General features: G+C 47.6%; 3 protein-coding genes across 5 annotated transcripts in view; 1 reads left to right on the forward strand and 2 right to left on the reverse strand.

The window, feature by feature from the left end:
• Positions 1-214: 214 nt before the first annotated feature.
• On the forward strand, positions 215-5,332 carry Tm2d2 (TM2 domain containing 2). The gene is made up of 4 exons (XM_075986377.1): positions 215-546; positions 958-1,045; positions 2,958-3,073; positions 4,660-5,332. Exons 1-4 carry the CDS (start codon positions 323-325, stop codon positions 4,871-4,873), a joined length of 642 nt encoding a protein of 213 aa, XP_075842492.1. The 5' UTR covers positions 215-322; the 3' UTR covers positions 4,874-5,332.
• On the reverse strand, positions 5,248-18,789 carry Htra4 (HtrA serine peptidase 4). The gene is made up of 9 exons (XM_075986375.1): positions 18,182-18,789; positions 17,712-17,811; positions 16,735-16,939; positions 14,759-14,953; positions 14,332-14,364; positions 12,518-12,632; positions 12,118-12,175; positions 11,647-11,742; positions 5,248-7,502 (listed from the first exon to the last, which is right to left on the reverse strand). Exons 1-9 carry the CDS (start codon positions 18,645-18,647, stop codon positions 7,337-7,339), a joined length of 1,434 nt encoding a protein of 477 aa, XP_075842490.1. The 5' UTR covers positions 18,648-18,789; the 3' UTR covers positions 5,248-7,336.
• A 167-nt stretch (positions 18,790-18,956) lies between these two features.
• Positions 18,957-27,598, reverse strand: part of Plekha2 (pleckstrin homology domain containing A2) — a 59,824-nt gene continuing 51,182 nt past the window's right edge. For all 3 annotated transcript variants that reach the window (XM_075986378.1, XM_075986379.1, XM_075986380.1), the window contains exons 11-12: positions 23,524-23,601; positions 18,957-22,944 (exon numbers count right to left, since the gene is read on the reverse strand). In XM_075986378.1, the coding sequence (XP_075842493.1) occupies positions 22,585-22,944; positions 23,524-23,601 (438 nt within the window). In that variant the 3' untranslated portion in view covers positions 18,957-22,584. The remainder of the gene's footprint in view (positions 22,945-23,523; positions 23,602-27,598) is intronic.

Below are 27,598 nucleotides of genomic sequence, written 5' to 3' on the forward strand. Positions count from 1 at the left end.
GTCCCGCCCCTCCGCCCGCGCAGCCGGTCCGGGAGAGCGTAGGGGAGGCTGGAGGGCGGGGTTAGAAGGAGCCCCGCCCCCCGTACAGGGAAGAGCGGAGCGTCGGCTAGAAGGCGGGGCGAGGTCTCACGCCTTCCCCCCCCCCCTCCTCTGGAGGTCTCTGATTGGCCGCAGCGGCGGGGCGGGACACCGAGCTGCGCACCGGTTGGCTGTGTGTCGGCGAACTCCGCGCCGACGCAGAGGCCTGCCAGCGCGGGTCTTGGGTCGGTCGTGGCGGCCTGGCTTTGTTTTTAGGCCAGGTCTCTAGGACCGGCCCGGGAAGATGGTGCTGGGGGGTTGCCCTGTGAGTTACCTACTGCTGTGCGGCCAGGCGGCCTTGCTGTTGGGGAACCTGCTGCTGCTGCACTGTGTCTCTCGGAGCCACTCGTTTAATGCCACGGCCGAAGTGGAGCTCACACCCTCAGGTTCCGCTCACCCGGAGGGTCCCGCAGCCCCTAGCTGGGAATACAGCGACCCCCAGTCTCCGGTCATCCTTTGCTCTTACCTGTAAGCTTACGGGGTCGTACGGGCATTCCTAGCGGAGATCGGACCCGGCTGGGTGGGAAGGCTGCTTCCACCTGGGGGAGGTGATTCTGGGGTACCCTGCCTCTCGACTCCCCTGCCGCGAAAAGCCTGGGAAAGATTGGTGTAGGCTTCCACTTCCTTCACCCTTTCTCCTGCCTTGGTTACAAGATGAGTTCAAGGCCAGCCAGCCAGCAAGCCTGGATAATTTGGCTCAAAATTTAAAAAAGAAATGTAAAGGGCTGGAGATGTAGCGCTATGGTAAATAGCATGTCTAGCGTGTGTAAGTCCCAGTGCAGGAAGGGGGCAGTGCAGAAGGAAGGAAAATAATTAGGATTACGTGCGTTCGCATAGCATTTGGTAAAGGGGGCTGACGATGGTCTTAATGATTTGCAGACCCGACGAGTTTGTAGATTGTGATGCCCCAGTGGATCACGTTGGAAATGCAACTGCGTCCCAAGAGCTTGGTTATGGTTGTCTCAAGGTGAGGTTTTTGTTTGTTGTACGTTCGCTCTTCGCGGGAAGCATGGCTGAGTGCTATTACAGAAGACCATCAGGGCATACAAAGAGACTTTTTTTATTTTTAAGTACTCCATCCGTATAATTATTGCTAGAGATGTCCAGCGTGACCAAGGTTTAGTGGCTGAAATGCACATTTGCTTTTGTCGGGAACTAACAATGACTGTGCCCAATCCGCCCAGATGCAAAACCCAACCTGTATTGGTGCCTTTCGCCACTGAAATGAACAAATTGAAGCTAAAATGTCACCTGACCTTTCAAAGCATGCCTTCCCTTTAAAAGAACGAAGGAAAGGGGCCGTGCACCTTGGAACGGTGATGCCGAACTGGGTTTTCTTGGTTACACGTGCACTTGGAACAAGTTGCTCGTGAAGGTGATGACAGGCGGGTAGCCCCGCCCTTAGGAAGTGGCTGGCGTCTGACAGTAAGGTTTTTGTGTGAGGATAAAGCATTCCAGAGAAGACTTTGGTAGCAGTGGCCTCTCAGCCTGGAGAGAAGACAGTGAAAAATGAATGAATGAAATTTATGCCCTGGCCATGCTGAAGTACGCATGGGCAGCCGGTATATAGCGGTTCTGTTGAACTTGCCCGTAAAAAAGACATCAGTATCCTTAAAGTGGATGTACCTACTTGGTCTCTCAAAACCCATTGAATTTTGGTTTGGTTTGATTTTAGTTTTGTTGTGGTTTTGGTTTGTCTGTTTTGTTTTGGAGAGACAGTCTCACTCTCTAGCCCAAGCTAGCCCTAAATTCATGATCCCACTGCTTGAGCCTCCTAGTGCTAGGATACAGGTACACATCACCGTGCTCAGCCCGCACCTAAGAGGTCCGTGTACCTTGCACTACCGACTCAACACTGTTATAATGCAGGGTTCAACCTGGTGTTGACTTATGAGGAAAGCATTGTCTTACTACCTCAGACCCAAAGGAATAAACGCTATAAAACCATAACCAAGGGACAAATCCTAATTGAACTGTATATAGAGAAATATTTTAAAGACATTGAAATTTCGCTTTATTGGTAATTGGTAAAAGCCTGACTAACATTGCATAGAGATAACTTAATTTTGATTATTTTAATTAAAAGCTGAATGTATCCTGTCACAAGATTGAAACTCTCCCCCAGCCAGCAGCCCTTAAGGATAGGCAGGACTCAGGAGGCTGAGAAGTGAGCATCCTTGTCTCCAGCCTCACTTTGAGGAACACAGGGGAAGGATGGGAAAGCAATAATAGGGCACGGATAAGACTGTGTGACTCTGCTCTCTCCATCCGAGCTGAATTGAGCACAGGGAAATACCCGGGTTCTGACCGCTTGGGCTCAAACTTAAACTTATACTGGTAGGGATAGACTCAGAAACCTATAATTATGCGCAGCCCAAGTGAAGTCCTCAGGTGACAGTCTATATTATTTCTAATACTGTTCGTTTACAGTAAATCTACAACAGCTGTCTTGGTATGCATTGACATCTCAATTCCCATTCTAAAAATGCTTCACTGTGTTCCTATAAATACAAGATAACCAAACCATTGTGTACATCTCTGCTGTTAAGGTTTGTTGTTTGTTTTTATCCTGAAGAAGCCAGTCGTGGAAGAGCAAGGTTTATTTAAAGCAGTATACAGTTTAGACTGGACTAAGTCACTTGAGGTCCTCACTGCAGACTTAGACTGGACTAAGTCACTTGCGGTCCTCACTGCACACTTAGACTGGACTAAGTCACTTGAGGTCCTCACTGCACACTTAGACTGGACTAAGTCTCTTGAGGTCCTCATCGCATTCCGTGCTTTTGAGAGTTTTGCTGAGTCGTGCTAGAATTATTAGCAGTACTGAAGCAGCTTTTCCTAGTGAATATGCACGTGTGTTTGTATTCCTTTCTCCACAGTTTGGGGGTCAGGCCTACAGTGATGTGGAACACACTGCAGTCCAGTGCAGAGCCCTGGATGGAATTGAGTGTGCCGGCTCCCGGACCTTTCTACGAGAGAATAAGCCTTGTATAAAGTAAGTTCTACTTTCATTGTTGTACTGCGTGTGTGGTGCTGGGATTTGAACCCAGTACACCTTCTAAGCAAGTGTTCCGCTAATGAACTACACCCCTAGCTCCAACTGTTACCTTGAAAGGGGTAATGGAGGTGCCAGCTGATGGGACTTTTTCTTTGAAGTTTTAAAGAATGCCCGTGCTTCCTCCTGTATGCTGCCTGCTGACTGAGGCAGTGTGATTGCAACAGCTAGGAGCAGAAGTTGTGGGTTGAGTCTTCCCGTCTGCCCCCTCATCCCAGGTTGCAGGCCCTGGGCCAGACAGTGTAGCTTCAGAACTCCTAACCGGCAACCAGCCCGTGAAATCTGCTTTAAGACTTCTGGAACAAGGTTTTGCAAAGAAATTTGGGGGTTCCTCAGCTGAAATCACCTGATACTAAAGAAATCTGGAGTAAATTCTCCGAAGAGATACAGACCCTGCTTAGACTGTTAGCTCATGCAAGAAGCCTTAGTGACATTAGCACCTGCAACCCTGTGTTCTCACTGACACGTAAAGATTGGTCAGATAAAAGGAGCTCAAGGAAAGAGTGCTTCCTTTAGAAAAGAATTCAGGAAGCCAGCAGAGCCACAGGCCCCCAGACCCTCAGCTACCACAGTCTGTGATGCACTAGGATAGTCCAACTCCGTGTGTGTGTGTGTGTGTGTGTGTGTGTGTGTGTGTGTGTGTGTGTGTGTGTGTGTGTGTGTGTGTTCGTGGGGGTGGTGGCTAGGTTTGCACTTGTTGACTGCAGGGCCTGTGAAGACCAACAGAGGGCATCTGGTCCAGGTGCTTGTGAGCCACCTGATGTCACTGATGGAAGCCAAACCTGGCTCCTCTTCGAGAGAGCAGCAAAAGTGTTCTTAACCACTGAGCCATCTCTCCAGGCCCCTTTCTGTTCTTAAAGTCCCTTCCTATCTTAGCAAGTGCTTTTTTGGAGATCCTAGAGCAACTAGAGATAGGGAAGCACTCACAAGAGTCTGTTACTTTTTTTATGTCTCTGGAGAGACTATCCATTCCAAGACTGGAAAATTCAGTATTAGCAAAGGATCTAGTCATCATGTCCTAAATATGCCAACTCATGCCCTGAGCCATCTAGTGCTTGTCTTACCCAGGAGACTACTTCTTTGCCTTCATCATCCCAGGTCATGTGTCAAGCCACTAGGGCCCACACTGAATGTAGCTTAAAGCTGCTGGTTATTCAAGTAGCCGATCCTAAGTTGCTGATCTGTCCTGCCTTGGCTTTTCTGCAACACCCCCAACAAAGATTGCAACCTGGACCTACCCCTTCCTCCTATCCTGACCACCACATTCTCCTTCCCGTGTGGCCCAGTAGGGTGGTAGCCCTGCCTCCTCTCTAGGACCCATGAATGTAATAAGCTATCTGTTTGGCTTTTTCCCCCCCGAGGCTTGTCTCCGTCCCCGTCCCCCCCCCCAATAGCCACACTTTACTGAATGTGTCAAGAGAGAACCAAAGCAGGGTGAGAGGCCCCTGCAGCACAGCCAAAAGCTGCTGTGCTTTCTTATGGTCCCATCAGTTGTCATGAGGCAGACATCTCCTCCCTCCACGCAGGTATACCGGACACTACTTTATAACCACGCTGCTCTACTCCTTCTTCCTGGGATGTTTTGGCGTCGACCGGTTCTGTTTGGGGCACACTGGAACAGCCGTCGGGAAGCTGCTGACCCTGGGAGGACTCGGGATCTGGTGGTTTGTCGACTTGATTTTGCTCATCACTGGAGGCCTGATGCCCAGTGATGGCAGCAACTGGTGTACTGTATACTAAAGCTGCTGCTGTCCCATGCTGGCAAGGATAAAAGTGCTTGGCTGCCCGCCTACTTATTACAAACTCCAAATCCTCCTCAGGGCAACACTGTCCTCTTTAGAAGTTCGGACTGAATTTTTCAATCCAAACCTTACCTTGCAGACCAGAAATGGCTAGCAGTGTCGTGGGAGTCCAGTCGTCCCTTTCTTCATGTACAAACTAGCAAACTAGTGACTTCTCCCCACAGATCCTCTTAAGTGCTCCATTTCTGTGTGGCTGGATCATGAGGGGGACCCAACAGGATAAACGAAGTGCATGTTTATCCGTGCACAGTCTTTCGTGACCCTGAACTTCTAACCACAGGTCAGAAACTGTGCCAATGAGAAATCTCCAGATGACATAGAAAAGACTGTGGATTTAATACACACCGAAATTCTGACTCTGTGAATTTAAATTACAGAATAAAGTGTTAAAGCCTCATCTGCTGTGTTTTCCAATGGAGAATGAAGCTCAAAACCTGCCTTTTGCTGAAGGGTGAACATTAGAAATGAAAGCTGTGATCTGAGTGTGCAGGGTCTTCCTGCAGCCTGCCTGCTCTAGTTCTCCGTGCTCATCACAGCGCAAGTGCCACTGCCCTGACTCTGGGCTGCTGGAGTGTTCTAGAGACAGTAATTTCTTCATTCCAATTATGTTCTGAAATCCAACAATGGCAGACATGTATGAGTTAACAGATTAGTATTTTCCCATTTTAATCAGCCTTGAAAATATGGGCCCCATATATTTAAAGTGATTTAAAAAGACTGCGTAGGCTAGAGTACATTTCATTTGTGTCACTTGGGAGATAGAGGCAGGCAGACCTGAGAGTTAGAGGACAGCCTGGTCGACACAGTGAGACCATGTCTTTAAAAAGAAAAGGATTCTATATGAGTAACTAACACTTTCCTGCATGATCAGGTGAGAAAAAATGAGGAACGCATACCCTTAGAAAGAAAAGGGTATGCCTGCTTAGAGGATACTGACTGCTGGGGACAAGTCCGGATGTCTGAGGGGAGAGAGGAGGAAACGCTCTTGCCCACACAAGCGTGACAGTAAAAGTTTTCAGGGTACCACAGTGTTAGAGCCAGCCAAGCCTCTGCAGTCCCAAGTATACTTCGTATACTTGAAGTATACGAAGTCACTGGGAAGAAAAGCGTTCTGAATGATAGGCAGCTTTCAAACTCTAAGTTGAAAAGAGACGTTAAATATAACGTAACTGGCAGGTCAGACCAAGAGCCTGCTCCTCAAATAGCCATGGGTTCTAGAAAGAGCAGAGCTACTCCACCTTCATTCCCATAATAACTGACATAAAGACCAGCAGAGTTCAGGTGAAATTGGTCCTGGAAACAGCATCATTTTGTAGAATTCTTAGAAGTTTCTGCCTCAGCATCCTTGATTAATGTCACTGTTCTCACGTTATTAAAGATGGCAACTGTAAAAACTTTGGAAACATCACACTGACCTTCACCCTGCTTACAACAATAGCAATTGGAAGAGTCAATTCATAGTCTCTACACACTACGGTTGTATTTTTCGGTTCATTGTGAAGAAACTAGACCTTAAAAATACACAAATGAAGCTTCCCATAGACTTTAAGGAGATCCAGGGGTGTGATATATAGATTTTTTTTTTTTAATTCTGGAAGGCTCAATGGTGAGTGCTCCCTGGGTTTGACCCTGCACCCTCCCAAGTCTGGGAAACAGTAACTAAAAATAGGTTGCTCAGAATAAACTATTTAAGCCCTGAGTCGGCCCTACCACAGCTCACTATGTAAAATGTCTGAGTGTTTGTAAGCTCCGTTAAAAGGAAGAACCTACATATAAGTCTACAAATGATTCAAAACTATTTTAATGGAAGAAGTTTTCTCGAAACACTAGAGGACCAAAATTGTTTCTACTGCTAAAATGGTCATTTTGAGACTAATATTCCTGTGTTATAACCTGATATCATCAGTTTCAGTCTGTCTTGTAATTGATAACTTTTCTACCCCCAATCCCTGGCCAAGAATGTGATATAACTTAGGAAACTGAAGTATACGAAGGAGGATTACTTAAAATGTGATTGCCTTTTTACTCCAGATTCAGACTCTTACTATTTGGTAGGTAGATGGTTTGTACGTATGTTTGACATAGCAGGCTATGGCTATATAGGAGGTTACCAAAGTCTCCTGTCACGATTCACTTGGGAACTGCCCGTTTTCCAGTTGTTTTCTGTCTTCCAATTTTACCAGACCATCATGCTGCTTCCACTTGGCTTCAAAGTTTTTTGCAACAGAGGAACATCCCCAACCTCAAGATCCGTGTGTGTGTGTGTACAAATGTGCATTCATGCATTCAAAGCATCCATTTTTCTTGATATCCCAAAGCCCCTGCCACCTTTGTCACTTCTTCAATACTAACCATGTACTATATAACTGATTTTGCTTGCCGGTTTTTCGAAGTAAGATACTTAATTGATTATTTCAGGTGTGACTGTCAGAAACAAGGTCTGACTTCCTCGGCGCACAGTGATGGAGAGAAAGTCATTGTCCTTAACAGCTTCGATGACATCAGTTGTGGTGGTGACAGGTTGCCCATTTATGCTGACAATTACGTCATGGTCTCTCAACCCTGAGCTGAGAAAGAAAGAGGAAAGATGATAAAACCAGGCAGTTGTGGTGCACGCCCTTAATCCCAGCCCTCAGGAGGCAGGGGCAGGCAGATCTCTGAGTTCGAGGCCAGCCTGGTCTACAGAGCTAGTTCCAGAACAGCCAGGGCTGCACAGAGAAACTCTGTCTCGAAAAACAAAAATAGAGATTGATGAAGGCAGAAGAAGAGTTCTACTCATTCCCATTTGGGGGGTGTAGTCTGTCTGTCTGTCTGTCTGTCTGATTCCCTCCCCTACTCCCACACACACACACTGCCCCACTATTTTGCTGATCTTTAGACATAAACCAAGAGGGTAGGACTAGCCTGAATCCCTCCAGCTGTGAGGGCTGCTGGCCTGTGTGTCATGAAGCCAACTAGAGGACGATGAGCACGATGAGCCTCTGTGTTTCCTATATTAAGACCCTGTGAGAATTCTGGGAGAAGCTGAGTCCTCTCATCCTTCGGATCTCCCTTGGAATGGACAGTTCAGCTTCTGATTTCTCTTCGCCTCTGCCCTATGTTCACTGCAAACATTACCGAATCCACTAGCAAGACTGCCAAAGCCCAGTGTTTTTCCCCCGGGAAGCTGTGCTCTGATGAGCCTGACTGGACAGCCCATCCCATGGTTTCTGGAACTGGAGCACGATGAGCTGTTGTGTGTCCCAGATGTTCTGCTTCCAGTACACCAATCACCACTCAAGCTTCCAAGTCCAGATGTTTACAGCTCTGACTCGGAGCTGTCGTTTTATTCAGTCATCACACTGACCTCACATGGAATATATATTTTGGATACAGACTCCAGTTCCAAAAGCAAAGTGCAAAAAACGTGGACAGGCTGGTTGGGTGTGTAAAGGTAAGAATGGGGTGAGGGGGCATCAAATGACTCCAGAAGATGCTGTTTAAAAAAAAATAAAACAAGACTCAAGAAAAAAATGACGCTGGGCACACGCCTTTAATCCCAGCACTTGGGAGGTAGTGGCAGGCAGATCTCTGTGAGTTCGAGGCCAGCCTAGTCTACAAGAGCTAGTTCCAGGACAGGCTCCAAAGCTGCAGAGAAACTCTGTCTCCAAAAACCAAAAAGAAAAAATGACAGTGTGAGCAGATTACCAAGATATGTGGAGTTTGAAAGCTATAAGGAGCTTAGGGTATAGCTTAGGGTACAGGCTATGTTTAGCATGTACTTGGCCCTTAGTTCATTGGCCCGCATCAAGGGGGCGAGGTGCAGAGGGGCACTGGGGTATGAAGAGAAGGAAGGGCAAAGCTCCAGGCAAGGAATCCGTAGGAACAAGGACAGCAGCTGACTCAGCAGTCATGAGCAGGGACACGGGACAGGGAGGAAGCAGTGCTGTGGCTGTCCACTGAATACGAGGAACTTAGCCCACAAAGGATAAGTGGCCTCTTCCCGTGTCTCAACCTCCGAGAGATTAAAGTGAGATTTGCTCCTGTGTCTTTCAGACTTGAAAATCCATCTTCTGGCCACTAAGTCAACTCTGCCTCTTAGAAAGGAGAGTAACTACAAAGTCAGGACTGTAGAGGAACGAAGCCAGGGTGCACACCTCCTCTCTGGCCTCTGTGTAACTCAACACAGCTGCTTCCTCTTAAAAACAAGGACTATGTCATAAGGCTCCAACAACTGTGTAAGAACACTTTGGTTCCTCGGATGTAATAAATGCCTCCTAAGTGCCAGCTGCTGTTTGTAATTATTAGTAGTTATTAAATATAAGCAGTTGAAAGCCAGCAAGGATGGATGCTGGGCTGTCGAGAGACTGACAGCAGTGATTCTCACTTTGACATGCGTGTACTACCCACCTGGGAATCCTGTTTAAAATGAATACTCTCCAGGGGAGGGAGGCTAATGGGAGAGCAGGTGGTTAGCCCACACAAGACCCTGGGTGTGAATTCCAGAAAACAAGAAATAATAATAAGAGTTTGAGAGAGAGGAAGGAAGAGGGACAGAGAAAGGTTCATCTTACACAGTGTGCACAGCTAACTCCAACACTTGGGAAGTCAGGACAAGAGAATTGGGAGTTCAAGACTAGCACGGAGATGGGATGGCAGGGGGAGGGGGAGTCTGATTCAGGGATGGGGGGCTCAGGCACAACTTAAAGAGCTGAGAGTAGTTCTCTGGCTTTGGATCAGAAGTTAAAATAAGGAGAGCAAGGGCACGGCAGGGTGGGGACCCGGAGAGTCTAGAAAAGCTTAGGACATGCCAAATCTAGTAGTGTGAGACCTGACACTTGGCCATGCCAAACTGCTGGTACCTTGAGTTCTTCCAGGTCTAACAGTGTTGCCAACATCTAAACAGACTGCTGAGCCCTTGAAAAGCAAACAGTGAGTGGTACTAAAGGAAGGGCGGGGCCCAGGAGAGCAACATTTGCAAAAGAAGCTGCCTCTCCCTGATACTAAATATGCTAAAGCAGAGCAGAGGTGGAAACAGCTAAACCTTCCACAGGGCTGTTTGATCTAGCAGCACAGGTGTCAGCCCCAGCCGTTTGCACTGCCATTCGGTCCTCAGAGAACCCTGAATCCTTCCTGTTCTTTTCTCTTCCCTTTTCACCCCCCACCCCCACTGTCAGCAGTTCCACAAGAACACCCAGCTACACAACCATCCCCGAGATGCAGAGGACCCAGCTCAGACCCCTTCAGTCTCCGTGAGCCCCTGAGCCCTGCTGAGCTGGTTAATCCTTCCCATTCTCATTAACTACTAATTACTGAAGTGTTGAAATCATTTGTTTATCCTTAGTTTGTGGTTATTAATAACTGAATAACTGGGACATCATAGCCCATGCCTATAATCCTAGCATTCAGGAGGCAGAAGCAGGAGGATTACAAATTTCAGGCTAGCCTGGACTACACAGGTGAAGCCATGTCTCAAAAATTCAATAAGTAAAGAGCTTGGAAAGACTCAGAGTAAAGTACTTGCCACACCACATGAGGAAGGTTTGGACCCCCAGCACACGTATTTTTAAAAACTGCTGGACACAGTGGCACATGCCTGAGATCCCAACACTGAGGAGGGAGAGTCAGGCGGATCCCTAGAACTCTGGGGACAACCAGCACAGCCAGACTGGGGGGTTCCAGGTTCACAGAGAAACCCTGCTTCCAAGCATTAGATGGGAGTGGCTGAAGAAAACACTCAGCATCTACCTCTGCCTTCCACACACGCAATGTGCACATACACATGAAAACAAACACCGAATTCTAAAATTAGTATAGAAGTCATTAATAACTTAACATAAAACTTAGTTATTCAGTAATAACCTGTAATATTGAAAGAATATGTTTAGGAGCTAGTATACAGCTTATCTTACCTGGAAAAAAAAGGAGAGGGGTTTAATTTGGTAATTGCTTTTTGTTGTTGTTTTGTTTTATTTTTTGTGGGTTTTTTTTTTTTTTTTTTGCTTTTTTGGGTTTTTTTGTTTTTGAGACAGGGTTTCTCTATAGCTTTTTTTAGAGCCTATCCTGGAAGTCGCTCTGTAGAACAAGCTGGCCTAAAACTCACGGAGATCCACCTGTCTCTGCCTCTGAAGTACTGGGATTAAAGGCTTGTGCCACCACCACCACCGGGCAAATTTGGTAATTTCTTTAAAAATTAAATCTTAACCTAGACTGCAACCCCTATCAGCACTGCTCAATATAAATGTATTGCAAGCCGTGCTTTAAATTTTATAGTCACCTTTTTAAAAAGTCAGATAAAGCTGCCTTCAATAGCACATCTTATTAATGCCATCAATCTAAAATTTTGTCATTCTAACACAAAATAAAAATTGTGAAGTTTTGACAAATATTTTGCACTTTTCTATATGCCTTTGCCATCCACATAAAATAGTACACACCCAGTCTTCCCCTATGCTCTGATAGCTCATCCAAAGCCATAAATAACACAAAATACAGTCCTTCTGAAAACGAAAAAGAAAATAAAATCGTTTGCCTTGTTTCTGGTGTTTTGTTTTTTTCCTTTACATCAACTAAAAATAGAATTTTAAATTGTGTTACGGAGTCACACTGGGCAGCTCTCAGGAGCTCAGTGTGCAGTGTGTATAGGCCATGACGAGGATGCTGGTGCTCCAAGCTCAGCCTGGTGCCTGCCTAGAAACAACACAGGAGGCTGGGCAAAGGCCTCTCACCTACCTTGCAGCAGCCGTTCCTTGAATCACTTCATAGACAAAAACTCCAGAGCTCACATCAGGGAAATCCGGATCTTGCCTCTTCATTTCTTGTAGGAGGCTGAGAACAGTACAATGGTTAGCAAACACAAGGAGCCCCTGGGGCCTAGGAAAAGACTTGCGTGATCAGAAGGCACACAGCCTATGTCTTTCCCCATCTCTTCAGCTGGAGACCGGCAGGCACCTAGGCAAATCCCACCCAGCCAATCACAAGCCACCCATGCTGTGTGCTGGCCCCTCCCCCAGGCCAAGGCTTTGCATCTCTGGACATGATGTAACCCAGGCAGAGTGAAAGACAGTGGGGCTGGCAGAGGGAGACACAGCCCTACAATAGAGCCTGTGGTCACAAGGGTCCCTTTACTGCTGTCCAAATGCTTTTGTTTTCTTGGTAAGATTGCCAAGTGATGACGTGTTACCATAGTTACCCAGGGCTTACTTCAGAGTGAGGGGCAACATTCGAAGACCCAGGTATTTCTTCTGTGAAGGGGCCTTTCCTGGAAAGGAAGGTCATGACGTATGACGCACAACTCGGCTTATTTCCATTTGGCACAGTTTAAGAGACACCTAGATCCCAGACTCGCTGTTAGACCGTCTAGCCTTGTACAGCCTCTGCTTCAGAGAGCAGCTGTGGTCAACACAGACGCATCTCCACTCAGTGGCTTCGTCTATAAACTGTACAATACCAGCGTTTCCGTGATGTCTCACATTAGCTTTGTGCTTAGCACCCCGATATGATTACCCGACACCCGCTACCTCAACCCCATAAAGAAGTCAGGCCTCCAAAAGTGGGAGTGTGTATGAAAACAGAGGGGCTAAATCCCCCCAACTTCCTTCACCTTTCAACTGGCGCTCGTGATAGTCAGCCAGGAACTGTCTGATCCGATCCGAGGGAATCGCAAAGGAGATTCCTGCCGTCACCTTCAGGGTGTTTATACCAATCACATCGCCATCCTGGCCAGGAAGGGGAAACTTGAAGTTAAATCAGGATGCTCTGCACACCGAACCATGTAACATCAGGACCAGCAGAGGAGAGTAAAACTAATCTCACAGGGTCAAAACAAGGGGGTGAGGGAGAATCCACTTCTTCACTGCAGAGAACAGATGTCATCTTCCTGGGCAATTAGCATGCCCAGGGAAGGAAGTGGCACTTCACATATACAAGTTACATTTTGTCACTTCAAAAAGCCAAGGCTGCTGTGGAATATGTATCATTCCCTAGCTCATTCTCCTGTTAGTAAATGGCACTCATTTTTAAAGATGGGCTACAGTTTACATTTTGATACGAATAAGAACACAAGATACTAAAATAGCATGAACCTCCCAAATCCTAGCACCTGCAAGGTGGAAGCAGGAAGATTAGGAGTTCAAGATCATCCACAGCTACCTATTGAGTTCCAGGCCAACTGGGGCTACAGGAGACCCTGTCTCAAACAAAACAAACAAACAAAACAACAACAAAACCCACAAGATGCATTTGCCCCTTAATTACTTAAAGGAAGCTAAAAAATAAACAAGAAAAGCCAAAAGATGTTGAATTGCTACAAATTAGCAATACTTCAGTAGACCTGTTCATCAGAAACCAGTTGCCCTCCCTGAAGCAGGGTCAGCTAAAGCTGGCACTGGGAAGCAGAAAACACTCTCCTGCCCGCGCCCTTCGCCATTCTTAGCCATTGCTAGGCAACAAAAGCAGCAGAAAGGTATTTGTATTAAAATATAAATGGGAACTCAACAATTCTGGAGTATGGCCTGCAATTCTATATTCCATCCCTGCTCTACGCAGACGCTGTATAATTGGAAAATGGGCACAGTGCTACGAGAAGGAATCGCTGTGTTGGCCAACACTGTAGCCAAATGGCAGAGTGCTTGCCCAGCGTGTGCTTGAAAAGGAAGTAGCAGCTGGAGGAGAAGCCTGAGCCTAGGAGTACTGTACTCGTGCAGGTGAGCAAGCAGAAGCTTCAGCATCACCAGTAGAGGCACTGGTTCAATTAGGAATAAACCACAGGCCAGGCAGTGGTGGTGCATGCCTTTAATCCCAGCGCTCGGGAGGAAAGTGGGTCTCTGTGAGTTCGAGGCCAGCCTGGTCTCAAGACCAAGTTCCAGGACAGCCAGGGGTACACAGAGAAACCCTGTCATGAAAAACAAGCATACGTCACAGATTAAAACATACAGAAGAACAACGGATTCTGGGTATGGCTTTTCTGTCGTCTGTGAGCAGGCAGAAGATTAAAAACCTGGATAGACTGTGCCCTTCAGTCAGCGTTATCAGATGAGGGATCATTCATATGTAAAAGAACTGTGATCTCAAGGGTGTACAAGACATAGCACAGTTGGTCTTCTGATAGAAGTCGGAGCTTAATCTCCTGGGCTTTTTGGTAACTATCCAATGGCAACAGAAAGCATGTAAAAGAGGAAAACTCTGAAATAAGCTGTAGCCAGGGCCCTGGTGGTGCTTTTGGTGAGATGAGAGCACATGCCAGGAGGATAAATCCCTCACAGGCTCCAAAGTTTTCCCTAACTAACCATTTCCTTAAGACCCAAGAATAAAAAGCATCATTGCTTAATCTCTCCATGAGAGTGGTACCCAAGTCCATATCACGGATTTTGAAAGACGTTTAAAGAGGAAAAATAAGCAAGGAAAGTGGCCACTTACCAAGTTCACCAGTGGGCCCCCGGAATTCCCGTGCTGAAGACAAGTCGAGAAAGCCACCAGTTAGCAAACATACATTTCTCCTCATCATTTATACAGAGTTCCTAATGAGTTTTACCCGAGCTGTCTGCTTCCCAAGGCAGCCAAAATCATGCCTGTCACCCTCCCAATCCTAAAGTCAGTGTGGGTACAGAGCAAAGCAAAAGGACCCCACACGGTATCACAGAAGTGAGCTCTGCGACAAGTCCCAAGGGTGGGTGCCAGTTATATCAAACATTGGGCTCTAGCAACAGGGCATTCCAGCCCTCCCTTAGGGATGTCCTCTGAGAATGCTCAAAAGACCAAAGGGAAACAAGATCACCCTAAAGTTTTCTTCTGACTCTATTCCAGCAATACCTTCTGGGCTGAGAACAGATTCCCGGTGACTTACATTAATGATGGCATCTGTCTGGATATAGTCTATGTCTGAATCCTTCAGTCCCAGCTCTTTGCCACCTCTCTGTGTGGTGCTGACAATCCCGGCAGTCACCGTGTCCTGCAGAGAAAACGGGCTGCCCAAAGCCACCACGAACTCTCCAGCCCGGAGATCGGATGATCTCCCCAGCAGCAACACAGGAAGGTCAGTCTGCACATGGGAGCAAGGGACAAAGAAAGGAAAGATGGAGAAGAAGAGCACGGTCAGCCAGTACCTGCTGGCAGGTGACACCAGAAAAAACATACACAGAGAGTGAAGCCCTTGGCTAGGCCTCCTTTCACGAGGCCCCCAGCTTGAGTTTCCTGTTCCCCATGACTGAACACCTGACTTTGGACTTGGCCTTCTCATCCCTCTTGTCTGATGGCAGTGACAGATCAAAAAGACTGGAGCCAGTCTGGGTGGGCTGACCCTTGGACTTGACTAAGCTTATAAAGCCCTATGGCTGGACCGGGAATCAAGTCAGGGGTTGGGCAAACTTGACGGACGGTATGCGAGATCTCCCCGTTCCCACCAGCATGAGTTCCGCAGAGGGCTAACTACTCTAGACCTCAGGTTAGAGTAGGCCTATTAGCCCAAGCTGGCCTGAAGACCTTGAAGCCTGAGAGTCAGGTAGGAGCCCAAGTGGAAAGCAACACAGAGGGCATCTCCCCTGGGCTTTGTGCTGGCCACCCAGGTGCCTTGAAGGTTAAGAAGGTAAAGCTGCAACCAAATCCCCCAAGAATCCCAGAACCTGGAAGCTCTGCAGAGAGAAACTGGGGCAACCTGCCAAGCCAAGCTGCTGAAGCCGAGGTAGCTAATACTGGGGTACACCCAGGCATTCTCTTTGAAAAGGTTCAGCCAGACAATCATCTGTTGCTTTGAAGCTCTGCAATTCAGTCTCAGAGGTGTGTGAGCTGCAGCCCCTGCTGCAGAGTGGGCAGAGGAAACTGATAAAATAAGAGCCTCAAGAGGGAGGTGAAGCAGAGACCCTGGTACAGGGGTACAGGCCCACATGAGAAAGGAAATGAATATCAAGAATTGAGTAGCCGGAACCTGGAGAGTTTGCCACTGCAGTTGGAAAATCTACCTTGCAAGAGCAGCCTTGGCTGCAGGGGGATGCAGTCTAGCCTGGCTCTGTAGCCCTTGCCAGAAGGGCAAACAGTCTAGCATTGTTCCCAAAGGAAGGAGCATGAAGCTGCAGGGTCCCTTTCCTGGGGGATAGGGCGAGCTGTGCCCTTTCCTCTGTACCCAGTCCAGTTGGTACCCCAGGGGTAGGAGTCCACACTTCACCCTGTTCTACTCTGCCATCCCTTTCCCTGACCCTTTCCTCCCACCCCTGCGCCCACTCTGGGTTCTCCTGCCCTGCCCAGGAATGGGGGTGGAGCAAAGGAGGTACGCCAAAGGGACCTGGAGTCTGTACCACAGCAACTTTGAGGATTAGGTTCTTCACTTACTGAGGAGAGACTGGAAACACAGCAGGTAGGGGGAAGGGGGCAGGAGTGTAAGGGAGGGGCATTGAGGGAATGTGAGGTTTCAGTGAAGCTCTAGGTTTTCCTTTTCTATTTCTCCCCCCCCCCCGCCCCCCGGATTTTTAAGACAGGGTTTCTCTGTAGCTTTGGAGCCTGTCCTGGAACTAGCTCTTGTAGACCAGGCTGGCCTCGAACTCACAGAGATCCGCCAGCCTCTGCCTCCCAGTGCTGGGATTAAAGGCGTGCGCCACCACTGCCCGCTGAAGCTCTAGATTTTAATCTCTACATCACTCATGACTTACTTTGTTCTTAAAAAAGAAGAAGCCTGGGACACCAGGGTTTAGAAAAGGGCGGGGGGGGGGGACACACGTACCGTACATACAGAGAATAGGCATAGTGAAGGAACTTAAAAGAAAATAAATATCAGCAAATACTGTGAAATCCGCACAGGTGAAGACTCCAACTTAGCTCCCGACTACTCACTTTCGGCTCAATCTTAATCAGCGCGAGGTCCAGCTTATGGTCGATGTCTTTGACAGTGGCTTCATAGCGGGCCCCACTCTGGAGTTCTACCTGGATCTTCTGATGGTTGGTGAGGACGTGAGCATTGGTGACGATGAGCCCATCCTCAGACACTATGAACCCAGAGCCACTGGAGGCAGGGATTTCCTGGTTGGTGAGAGGTGACCTGCACCGGAACAAGGCAATAGATGAACTAAGGGCAGGGACTGGGGAATCCAGACATGGTTTGTTAGACCCAGGAAACATCGCATTTATCAACCAGAGTCCCAGGAGTTTTCTCAAGCATTATTCCTTCCCCTGTGTATTTCCATCCTGAGCCACATGTAGCATGGCCTGGCCATCTCTTCTGAGCACAAATCAGAACCGGGTCCCAAGACCCTGCTTACTTCAAATCGAGCCAGAGTGACAACCTGTGGCATCTGCTGAGAAGAGACCAAACCTGGTGCTAACACTGTAAAGGCTCACACCGCTGTCACAATGTCAAAATCTAGCTCTTGGTTTCCGCTGTCAACTGGCATCGTGAAACAGAACAAATTAAGTTTCTGTGGATCCGGGTTTCCTTGCGCACAAGCGGTGGCTAAAGCTAAACAGAGAGCAGCAAATGTTGACTAGCTCCGACAGTCAGCCTTAAGCTTTGCTTGTGGAGTATGGGGGGAAAAGAAACATCAGCCACCAACGTGCACGGGTGAAACTTGGATTTAGAAGCCAGAATCCTCACGCTTGGCCTTTTGCGCTTTAGCGAAGTAACTCTTATAATAATTTTTCTTCGGGTACTGGGCAGGAACCTGAGGGTTCCCCGCCTGCTTCGCACGAGCTCCACGGCCCAGCTACATCCCAGCCAACTCTTTGAACCTGGGTTTTCTCACAACAGATTTGTTTAATGATCAGATAATGCGCAGCCATCGGGTGGGGTAGCTGACCCTCCGTGTGACCTTTACCTGCGGAATAACTGCAAGTGAACCACAGATGGCGCCACTTTCTCCACCACCGCTGCGATAAAGTTAAACTTCCTCCTGAGCCGCCCTGCACTCCTGGTCCCTGTGAATAAATGGTCCATGGTGAGGGCAGGCATTGTTCTCTGGAAGCAGATGTCACATCTCAAAATCCTTCAGCATCTCTCCGTCCCGCTGCCTACGCAGGTTCTCTAGACTAGCAGAAGGAAGGACCCAGGCTGTCATACCAAAGGGAAGAAAAAGCGATAGAAAAATCCCGGTGAAAACGAGTAGAGACCACATTATCCAGGCAAGAACACCAGAAATAATAACCACAACAGGTTGAATCTCTGGAACTGGCGAAGGAGGGCAGACTCCGCGAGCCAGCGCGCAAACTCAAGAGCACCCACTTTATCTACTTAGGAAAACTCAGAAGTATGGGGAGGGGGGGCTGGGATGTTTCTCGCCTCTCTCACCTGAGTCCCCGCAGCCTCCTTTCTGCACGGGCACTGCCGGGGGCGAGCCCCGTAGTCGCGCGGCTCTGTTCTCCTTACGCAGCGCGCACAAGCTGGGGTAGGTGCGCCCATCGCTGCCGCACACCTCCTCGCCCTCCACGCAGCCGCAGGTGCCCAGCCATGCGCCCCCGATAGGTTCCCGGAAAAACGGGGCACCACAGCGCAGCCCCGAGACGCACGGCCTGCCCCGGGTCCCGCCACACTCCTGACCCTCTCCCGCCGCGCACACACGGCAGCAGCCGCAGCGGTCGGGCACCGGCGCGGTGCCAGTCGAGCAGGTGGGCAGTGGCGGGCAACGTGTGACATCGCAGATCTCAGGACAGGGCATCGAGACTCTGGACCTTCTGGCCTCCACCCAAGGAACAGGCAGCAGCAGGCACAGCAGGAGAAACTGTGCCCACACAGTCCAGAGCGCCTGGGAGCTCATCCTGTTCCTTGCCCTCTTGGATTTCACTTTTCCAGTTACTCCTCTCAGGATTCACAACTGGCCTAAAATAAGCAACACGTTTTCCTGGCTTTGGTGCCGCCTCTGCCAGCCTCCAGACTTTTTAAAGGACAGCGTCTGGCTCACGTCTGGGCACACACACCCATATATCACCCACCACCCCGTGCCACCCCAGAACCAGAGCCACCCACCTATAAGCCACGAAGGGAGGGATTCTAGTCATGGGTCAAGTGACAAACGTGACCACCCGCCCACGGCCACGAGATCCGACCAAGAAAATAACCGACCAGATTTCAATATTTCACATGTTTTTATTACAAAAACAAGCAACCAAACAGTTTTAGAAAATGACGTTTTGCTACATACCAATTAGGAAATCACACAACATAAGAAGCTGGAGTTTCCATGCACTTAGCTCAGTGCCTTTGGAGGTGTGTTTCACAGCTCAAACACAGGCTCAAACGGGACATGCCACACCTTCATAAACAGAGGACCAAGGGGTCACGCTGTGTGTTTTTGCCAGACATTCACTTTATTCAAAGCCTACCTAGTATGAGTGACTGTAATTGACTCGAGCAGGCAATAACACCCAGAGAGAAGGGAGGGAAGGGGAGCACTGAGAAAAACAGATTTTAGAGAGAAAAAAAATCCAAGTTAGAAGTGACATGGGAAACTTAATTTCCAAAATGCTGCCATTGCCTACCAGATGGCTGTTTATTTGGTTAATACTGAAGATGTCAAATCCCCTGTTCAACGGCTGATCTGCTATTTATTCGGAGAGTCATTTTAGTCCTGAAGCAAAACCAGTTTGCTTCCAGTAAACTAAGATGCTGGGCCTTAAATCTTTCCCCAGGAGCTCAGCATTGTACCTGGAGAAGAGGCATCATTCTACCGCTTTGACCTGAGGTCCCTCCCTAGGCCGTGGTCTTCCATACCCTCATCAGGGTCCACAGAATGAGAAAGGCACAATATTTTTGCTAATTCTCACCTGATCTTGGTAAGCAAGCCCATCAAATCTTTCAAGGCTAAAGGATGGTGAGCCCTTAAATTGCAGAGAACACTGCCTTAGGAGCCTTGTAGAAGAACCCGACCTCAGAGACTGCTTTTATTCCACACACACACACACACAAAAAAAAAAAAAAAACAATACAAATACATTTAAAAAGCAGTACCTTTTATAATTCAGAAATCCCTTCTGATTTAGCCACAGCATACGTTTATCCACGAATCCACACTGTATCATACCCTATTTTCCCCCACCCCAGGTTCTAGTTTATTCATCGAACACTGAAGGTTCATGCACTAATCTTTGACTCACATTAAAACACTGTGAGAGGCCAGATATGGTAGTACATGCTCATAATCCAAGAACTCGGGAGGCAGAGGCAGGAGGATTATCAGTTCAAAGTCAGCCTGAACTATGTAGCAAGACTCCAGCAAAAGCAAATGGATTTTAAACGGGGAGATGAGTATACAACTGGTCAGAAATCCAGACAGAAAGGGAATTCTGAAATAAGAATTGAGAATTGGAATGTTTCTGAACTTCACAAAGATAATTATGCTTTCTTAACACTGAAGCTATATTAACAACGTTCTAACTAGGAATTCCCGTGTATTGGCCAGGTAAAGTCATTGAAACTGATCTTTCCCTTTCTTTATATAGTGTAAACGGCACTGGGTTTAATCTAACGACAATCTCGAAATACTTAATGAGACTATCAGCTTTCTGTAATGACCAGTTAATGCAGCAGTAATAGCCTAGCTAGCGGTGTGTTGCAGCGAGACAGACAGATTTTGCAATTTAAACACCAGAACATGACATCATCTGCATGAGTCAGGGGATGCGGAAAGCTCACTCCCGAGCTCCTGACTTATTTTCATTACTTCCTCATCTTACATTGAGCAATTCTGTTGAGCAGCCAAAGAATTTTCTAGAGAAAGATTTTAAGTTGAAACCAGAGACAAAGGGCTTTTAGAATTTGGCTTTTGAAGTAAGCTGTAACCTTGGTCACTCATAAATAAATAATCCCCAAACCAAGAGTTTATGAAAACCAAAACACACAAAAATTATTTAAAAAAAACAATAATAAAGGGGGAGGGGGAAAGATGGAGAACAGAAAAAGAGATGGAGATCCAGTGGGTTTTGTTTTTAGACCAGGAACACAAGGCCAAACTTATAGTGGGGGACAGCTCCCACACGTTGAGCTCAGGAGTCTTCAGTGTGGCACCGGCTTCAGGGTTTCAGCCACATTAGAAAGAACACACTTTTCTCACACTTACACACTTCCTCTCACACTTACAGATATTTGTGCCTGTTTTTCTTTTGCATTAACTATAGACACAAGAGTGGTGATTGGCTTAAATAATTAAAAAAAAAAGTCTCCAAGTCTCTTCTTTGAGCTACAAATTTCTAACTAAAATACACAACTAACTTATCTAGCTGGTAAAAGTTACACAATGAGCCACATCCTCTCTCCTTGGAGGGACAGCCATAGTCTCTGGTAACTCAGTTTACTCAAGGTTGATAGACAAATGCCTCCAAAGGCAGTGGAAATAGTATATTGCCAAATGGAAAAGCCACACCCTAGAAATCTAATCTTCTGAACTCTTCTAGAACCCAGGAAATTCCTAGCCAATGATTTTTCCTGATTCAGCTTCTTTATTCCCAGTTTCTCTTCCATGAAAAATATAACCATTAGGAAAAAAAAAAACATCTTTTGTCTCTCCACTGGGGAGTGTATAGGATCTTATCAGATGCTAGGGTTCTACCTACTATATGCATGGCTTCATTTACCGGACAACTTAAAGTATAAAAAGCAAGTCCATCAGCAGGGTGCAATATACAAGCACTTAACGTTAGATAGACACCGCCCCTTTCTTAAAGAACTGAGAGACAGGGGTTCAAGACCGGCTGTGCCAAAGCGGCACCATTCTCCTGTCTGGAAAGCATGAGTCAAAGATGGTGCCTGACATAAATAATCATCCAACTCCTCTCAGGAGCAGCTTCACCTTAAGGCTCTGAGATAGAGAGTGAATACACACACACACACACACACACACACACATGCGCACGCGCACACACACAGGAAATCATTCTACACTTAACCACCACACATATACTCAAATAACATGGTGTCAAAGGGAAACGTCCATTCTGATCTCCACAGTCCTGGCGTTTTAACACTGATAACGCCATCCTTGCCATCCTCAGGACCCGATACACAGCAAACAGAGCTGTGGCTCTGTCACCCACGTTGAGAACACTGGGGGTCACAGGGGAGCAAGAGAAGAGTATAATTCCCACAAGTGGCTATGGCAGTTTAATCAGCCCTCATGACTCATAAGAGGTCCTCTCTCTTCCCCTGGGAGGCGTCCTGAGGGAACTGCCCGGAAAGACTTTATGAAGTTTGCCCTTCACTCCCCAGATTCTAAGGCCACCTCTCAGATGAGGCCCAATCAATCATGCTGCAACCTGAGTCTCCCGAACCCGAGGCCTTTCAGTCCCTATGGCAACCCTTTGCCTGATTTCCACACATCAGCCAATAAACAGGGGTAGGTGAAAGCAGCTCTTAGCCTGATATCCTGTATATAAACTGGAAACAAAACCAAGAAAATGAAAGAACTACAAATGGTGGGGAGGGTACTGGTTAGGGGTAAAACTAGACTCTAACCACCCCTCCCCCGGTTTTAACAGTTAAAACTAACCCCTCACTATGAAACCTGGGGAATGAGGGGCATTCAAGAGGCAACAGAGTGTGCCTGTGGGTCTATCCTAATGATTCCCCCCAATTAAATAATAACAAAAACAAAAGCCAGCTGGATGGGTCCCTCCACTGTGAGTGCCATTAGCCTCTGTCCTCCACCACGGCAGAGACACTGAGTCACAGCGCCATCTCTCTGGCACACCCAGTACTGCACATCACACATCAGAGGTCCTTATGTTTTCATCATCCAGGTTGAACACAAATGGCTTCTCCTTGGGGTGCTGGGGCTCCGACCTATGCCTGACCCGTGAACTCGCCAGCACCCCGGTAGCATTGCTCTCCCCAGGGTGAGGCAGGAATAAAGAGTCCTCCGGAGCGTTCTCAGCTGACAATGGCTTTTCCCCAGCCTGGGGGACAGGTGTCCAGGGTTGCCAGGAGGAGGCCACAGAAGGAGCCTTACAGAGAGCCCTTTTTTCTTCTACTGCCGGTCTCCTCCTCAAGATGAAGTTAGGCCCGCTTGCAAGGCTTGAGCTTCCAGGTCGAGTCAAAGAAACGGATCTAGAAAAAGATGGTTCCTGGAAACAAACAGAAAGAGAAGAAAAAGACAACATAGGGATTTTCCTCACAGTGTTAATCCCAAAGTCTCAAGAAAAGTACCCACCCAGGATCACCACCTCAAACAGGGACGCTTGGCTACACAACTCAAATAAGTGTATCAGAGTCAGGGGTACCTGCAGTCCCTGCTCCCTAGGAGGTTAAGGCAGGAGGATGACTATGAAGCTCAGGGCTAGTCGGGGCCACACAGCAAATTCAAAAATAATATAAATGCATTTCAAAAGTAAATAAGTATATAAATAAATGCAGATACTAAGCAGAATTCACTACATATATTTGGAGATCTGCTTGACACCGGACTTGCAGGACACATTAGAAACTTCATCTCTCTGTCCAGCCCAACCTCATGTCCACCAACAAACCAAAAGGGGGGGGGGGAATGTCCCCAAGTTAACTGAAAGAGAAAAACAAGTGAGCCAGCCTATGGCTCAGCTGCATTCACGGCTGGGCCGCCTGCCTACATAACCAAATGAAACATGCCCATTCAAAGCTAATTCATCTTGAAGTGGACACTGTGGCACAGAAAGGAAGTGACTTACTCTGGGGTGGCACTTGAGGGCCTGGACAGCTGCTCCAATCTCCTGAATCCAGCTGCGCATGTCTTCGGGGCTGTCTGCCTGCAAAACATCCGCAACACTTACACACATTTTTGGGGTGTGACTTCAGTTTCTAAGTCTCTGGCTCAAGTTCCTAAAATCACATCATCCCCAGGTCAGAGGGACCTTGGAAACCATGTAGCCCTGTGGCTTGCAGACTTTTGAGGACATTGTCCCGGCTGCAATCTCTCTCTCCATACCGTAATTAAAACTGCTCAAAGTGAAGTTGCCCTGAAGAGGAGGAGGGGTTAGGGTAGGGAACACCTAGTACCCCATCTTCTGCCTAAACCCATCACCCCACTTTTACCCCATCTGAAAAACAGCTGAGCCACTCCAGACTCCTAGTTTTTACCCCCAAAGGAAAATGGGGTTCAGAATGCCACAGCCCCAGGTCTGAGGCTGGTCTAGACCCCACTCTCATGTCTCATAATTCTGAACAGGAGACCCCCCTCACCTCCCCCCACTTCAAATCCACCAAAGCAAACTCCCTCTGCAAACCCTCCAAGGTATACACGACCGTGTGTGTTGTCAACAGAAACAGCGCCTTCCTCAAAGCACAAGAATCTGTCCCAAAAATTCACCCCAGCCTTGGAGTGAGCTAAGTCGAAGATCACAAGAGCAGAACCGAGTGAAGCATTTCTTTTCAATAGCCTCCTCACCCCAGAAGGGGGCAGCAGTCTCTCTATGGAAAGAGGAAGACAGAGGAGGCCTGGCCCCTGCAGGCCGAGCTGCTGGGCGCCTCCCAGCAGTAGGGATGAAGAGTCGCAGAGGGCCCTATGTAGTAGCTACCCAAGAGCTGGAAACAAGACTTAGGTTCCGCTCTCCTAGCACCTTCCCCTAACCATCCACCCAAACACAGAGTGCGCGCGCGCGCACACACACACACACACACACACACACACACACACGCAAGCACCCAGTCCCCACAGGCTCCACTTGCTCCTCTTGCTTTTCCATACCCCAAACCACTCTTTGAATCCTACCGGGATAAAACGGACCACCTTGCTCTTCACGGGGTTTTGCATTTCATATTTTCTCTCACATTTGCCTTACCATCCCTCCCCATCACCCCCAAACAGAGCCCCTTGGTTCGCTGCCGCCACCTGCAGCACATGCCAACAAAGGCACCAGGTCAACAAGAAAGACAAAGGCCCGCTGTGTGCTGCTCTGACACCTGCCACCTGCTAATTTATTTATACTTGCTCCTCCCCATGATTCGGTCGGGCAACTTGGCAATCAATGTAGTAGCTCTCCAAGAAAAAGGAAAACACATCTCTGGTCCAAAGAGAGTAGCCTGAATTAGGTATACAAACTTTTCCTAAGATCAGGATGAGAGAGCACCCGGTCCCTAGACCTACAAGGAAGAACTAAGTAAGCTGTGAGGTTCTACTGTTTGAATAGCACCCAGGCCGCGGGGCCCTCTATGGATTAGTGATGGTTGCTATTTTTACTATTCTATGTAAGAGGAGAGCAAATAAACCTGAAATTCTACCATCATGGCCTAGCACGGTGACACCTTTAATCTCAGCACTCAGGAAGCAGAGACAGGTAGATATCTTCTAGTTCTAGACCAGCCTCATCTACATAGGGATTTCCAGGCTAGCCAGGGATACGGCCATGAGACCATTATCTCCAACCAACAACAACAAAAAAATGTATTTTACCAGTATAAATTTATTCAATGCCCTCATCCTGAGATACTTATCTTCGAATTACATGTAAATCCACCCCCAAAGGATCAAAGGCTGGGCTGGGTCTCGGAGGCAGAGCCCTTGCCTGGCACATGCAAAACTCTAGGTCCTAGAACCAGTAATGAGCCAACTTTCAAAAAGGATCAAACAGGATAACATTTGGTGGAGAAAAGGTTATTATGCATTTACCCCCACCAAAGCAGATATTGCAAATAATACTGTAAAAACTGAAAATATATTTTATAAAATGCCTTCAGTAGATTTAACCACTATTTTATACTTTTATCCCCCAGTTCTTCTGATGGGAGGGTTGAGGAGATAGCTCAGTGGGCAAGAGCACTGTTGTGCAAGCAAGAGGACCTGGGTTTGAATCCTCAGGGCCCATAGAAAAGCTGAGCATCTGCATATGCCCCGAATGCTAGTGTTGGGGGACAGACGAGTGGATTCCAGGGCCTCACTGGCCAGTCAGCCTAGGTGAAACACCAAGTTCCAGGTTCAGTGAGAAACTCGAAGTTGAGGACCTTGACAGACAGCTCGGCAGTTAAAAGCACTGGCTGTTCAGTCAGAGGACCCAGATTTGATTCTCAGCACCCCCTCAGGGGGCTCACAACCGTCTGTCACTCCCGTTCTGCTTGATCCAACGCCCTCGTCTAGCCACCGTGGGCACCAGACACGAACATGGCACACAGGTGTACGTGTATGCAAAAAAAAACATACACCACAAAGAAAATGATTCAAAAATAAAGTAGAAATCATAGAGAAAGACATTGACGTCCTCCTCTGGCTTCTGCACACAAAGGCCCAGGCATGTGCCCCACATATACATGACTGCACACAACACAATATACCGCCATTTTAAAATATTATACAAATAAAACAATCAGGGTTGGAGAGAGGGCTCAGTGGTTAAGAGCACTGCCTGCTCTTCCAAAGGTCCTGAGTTCAGTTCCCAGCAACCACATGGTGGCTCACAACCATCTATAATGAGATCTGGTGTCCTCTTCTGGCCTGCAGGCATACATGCAGACAGAATACCGAGAATACTGTATACATAATAAATAAATAGATTTTTATTTAAAAAAAATCAAGTATTGCACTTGATTCCATTCAAGAAAGAAATATCATTAAGTCCATTCAGCCCAGGTGACCTACTAGGAAACCAAAAAGTGCCCGACACTGGGACGATAAGAAAGGGAGATGCCACATGTACCTTCCTCTCTCCCTGTCCTGCTCTTGTATGCATTATGGTCTCCAGCCTCGATGGCAGTTTATAAGAAGAGAGGCACAAACTCCCAAAATGAAATCCTTCACAAAACCCGTGGTTTTACTGCGGTCCAGGGAGCCTCTGTGCATCAGTTATGAGGTCAGCACTAACGGATGCAGTGAGCGATGGCAGACATCAATAACGGACATGCAACATTCGCCTCTGGTTACTGCCATCACCCTAAATCTCCAGCTGGTCCCTCTTCCCTTGATTCCTAACTTCCTCCTATCCCAATAGATGTAAGGACCCACAGGTTGAGAACCACTGTTGTGGGCGGTACCCTTCGCCTTAGAGTCTAAGTTATAAAGTAACCACCCAAGAGTTCTGGCTCCACACCCTATGAGTCCCTTGTCACTCTTCTCAGTTGTCCTGGCACAGCAACCAAATTCCGACAGGTGAGCTAAAGACGATTTCAGAGTTTTCATTCTAGCAACAAACACTCCTGTTGATAAACTACAGGACCCCCAGGCCCTCTATGAATGGGAAATGCAGACATGGAGACCCCTGCTCTGTATTGCAAGGACTGGCAGTTGGATTCTGTTTGGAGAGTTGTTGGAGATTGACACTGGGACTTTCTGCATTCCAGGCAAGCACTAAACCACTGAGCAGCAGCCCAGCTTGAAAATCTCATCCTGGACCCTGGCCAGAGCTGAGAAATGTCTGCCTACTAACAAGACCGGTCCGGGGCCATTTCCGTCCATCTTGAAGCCTGATTGCTACCTGGATCTGTTCAACATCATCCAGCTTCCAACATTCCCAGTCACCCCAGGTTGGTCAGAGGTAGAGTATTTTTCTGGTTGTGGCTACAGCCTTTACACAGTGGTTCTCAACCTGTGGGTTGTGACCCCCTTGGGGGTCGAATATCAGATATCCTGTATATCAGATATTTACATTACAATTAATAACTGTAGCAAAATTATAGTTAAGACGTAGCAATAAATTAATTTTATGGTTGGGGGTCACCACAACATGAAAATTCTATTCAAGAGCCTCAGCATTAGGGATGTTGAGAACCACTGCCCTACAGCAAAAATTTCAGACACAAGCAAGTCCTGAGTACCAA

Source organism: Microtus pennsylvanicus, chromosome 9 (assembly GCF_037038515.1).
Source record: "Microtus pennsylvanicus isolate mMicPen1 chromosome 9, mMicPen1.hap1, whole genome shotgun sequence".
In the NCBI taxonomy this organism is placed as follows: domain Eukaryota; kingdom Metazoa; phylum Chordata; class Mammalia; order Rodentia; family Cricetidae; genus Microtus; species Microtus pennsylvanicus.

What these genes read in the sequence shown, in the direction of transcription:
- Tm2d2 (XM_075986377.1), top strand. Translation starts at nt 323, where the DNA reads ATGGTGCTGGGGGGTTGCCCTGTGAGTTACCTACTGCTGTGCGGCCAG. An exon ending in GTCATCCTTTGCTCTTACCT is followed by an intron (nt 547 to 957) that starts GTAAGCTTACGG and finishes AATGATTTGCAG; the next exon opens with ACCCGACGAGTTTGTAGATT. An exon ending in GAGAATAAGCCTTGTATAAA is followed by an intron (nt 3,074 to 4,659) that starts GTAAGTTCTACT and finishes CCCTCCACGCAG; the next exon opens with GTATACCGGACACTACTTTA.
- Htra4 (XM_075986375.1), bottom strand. Translation starts at nt 18,647, where the DNA reads ATGAGCTCCCAGGCGCTCTGGACTGTGTGGGCACAGTTTCTCCTGCTG. An exon ending in AGACAGATGCCATCATTAAT is followed by an intron (nt 14,365 to 14,758) that starts GTAAGTCACCGG and finishes ACTTGTCTTCAG; the next exon opens with CACGGGAATTCCGGGGGCCC. An exon ending in ATGTTGCCCCTCACTCTGAA is followed by an intron (nt 11,743 to 12,117) that starts GTAAGCCCTGGG and finishes TACTGTTCTCAG; the next exon opens with CCTCCTACAAGAAATGAAGA.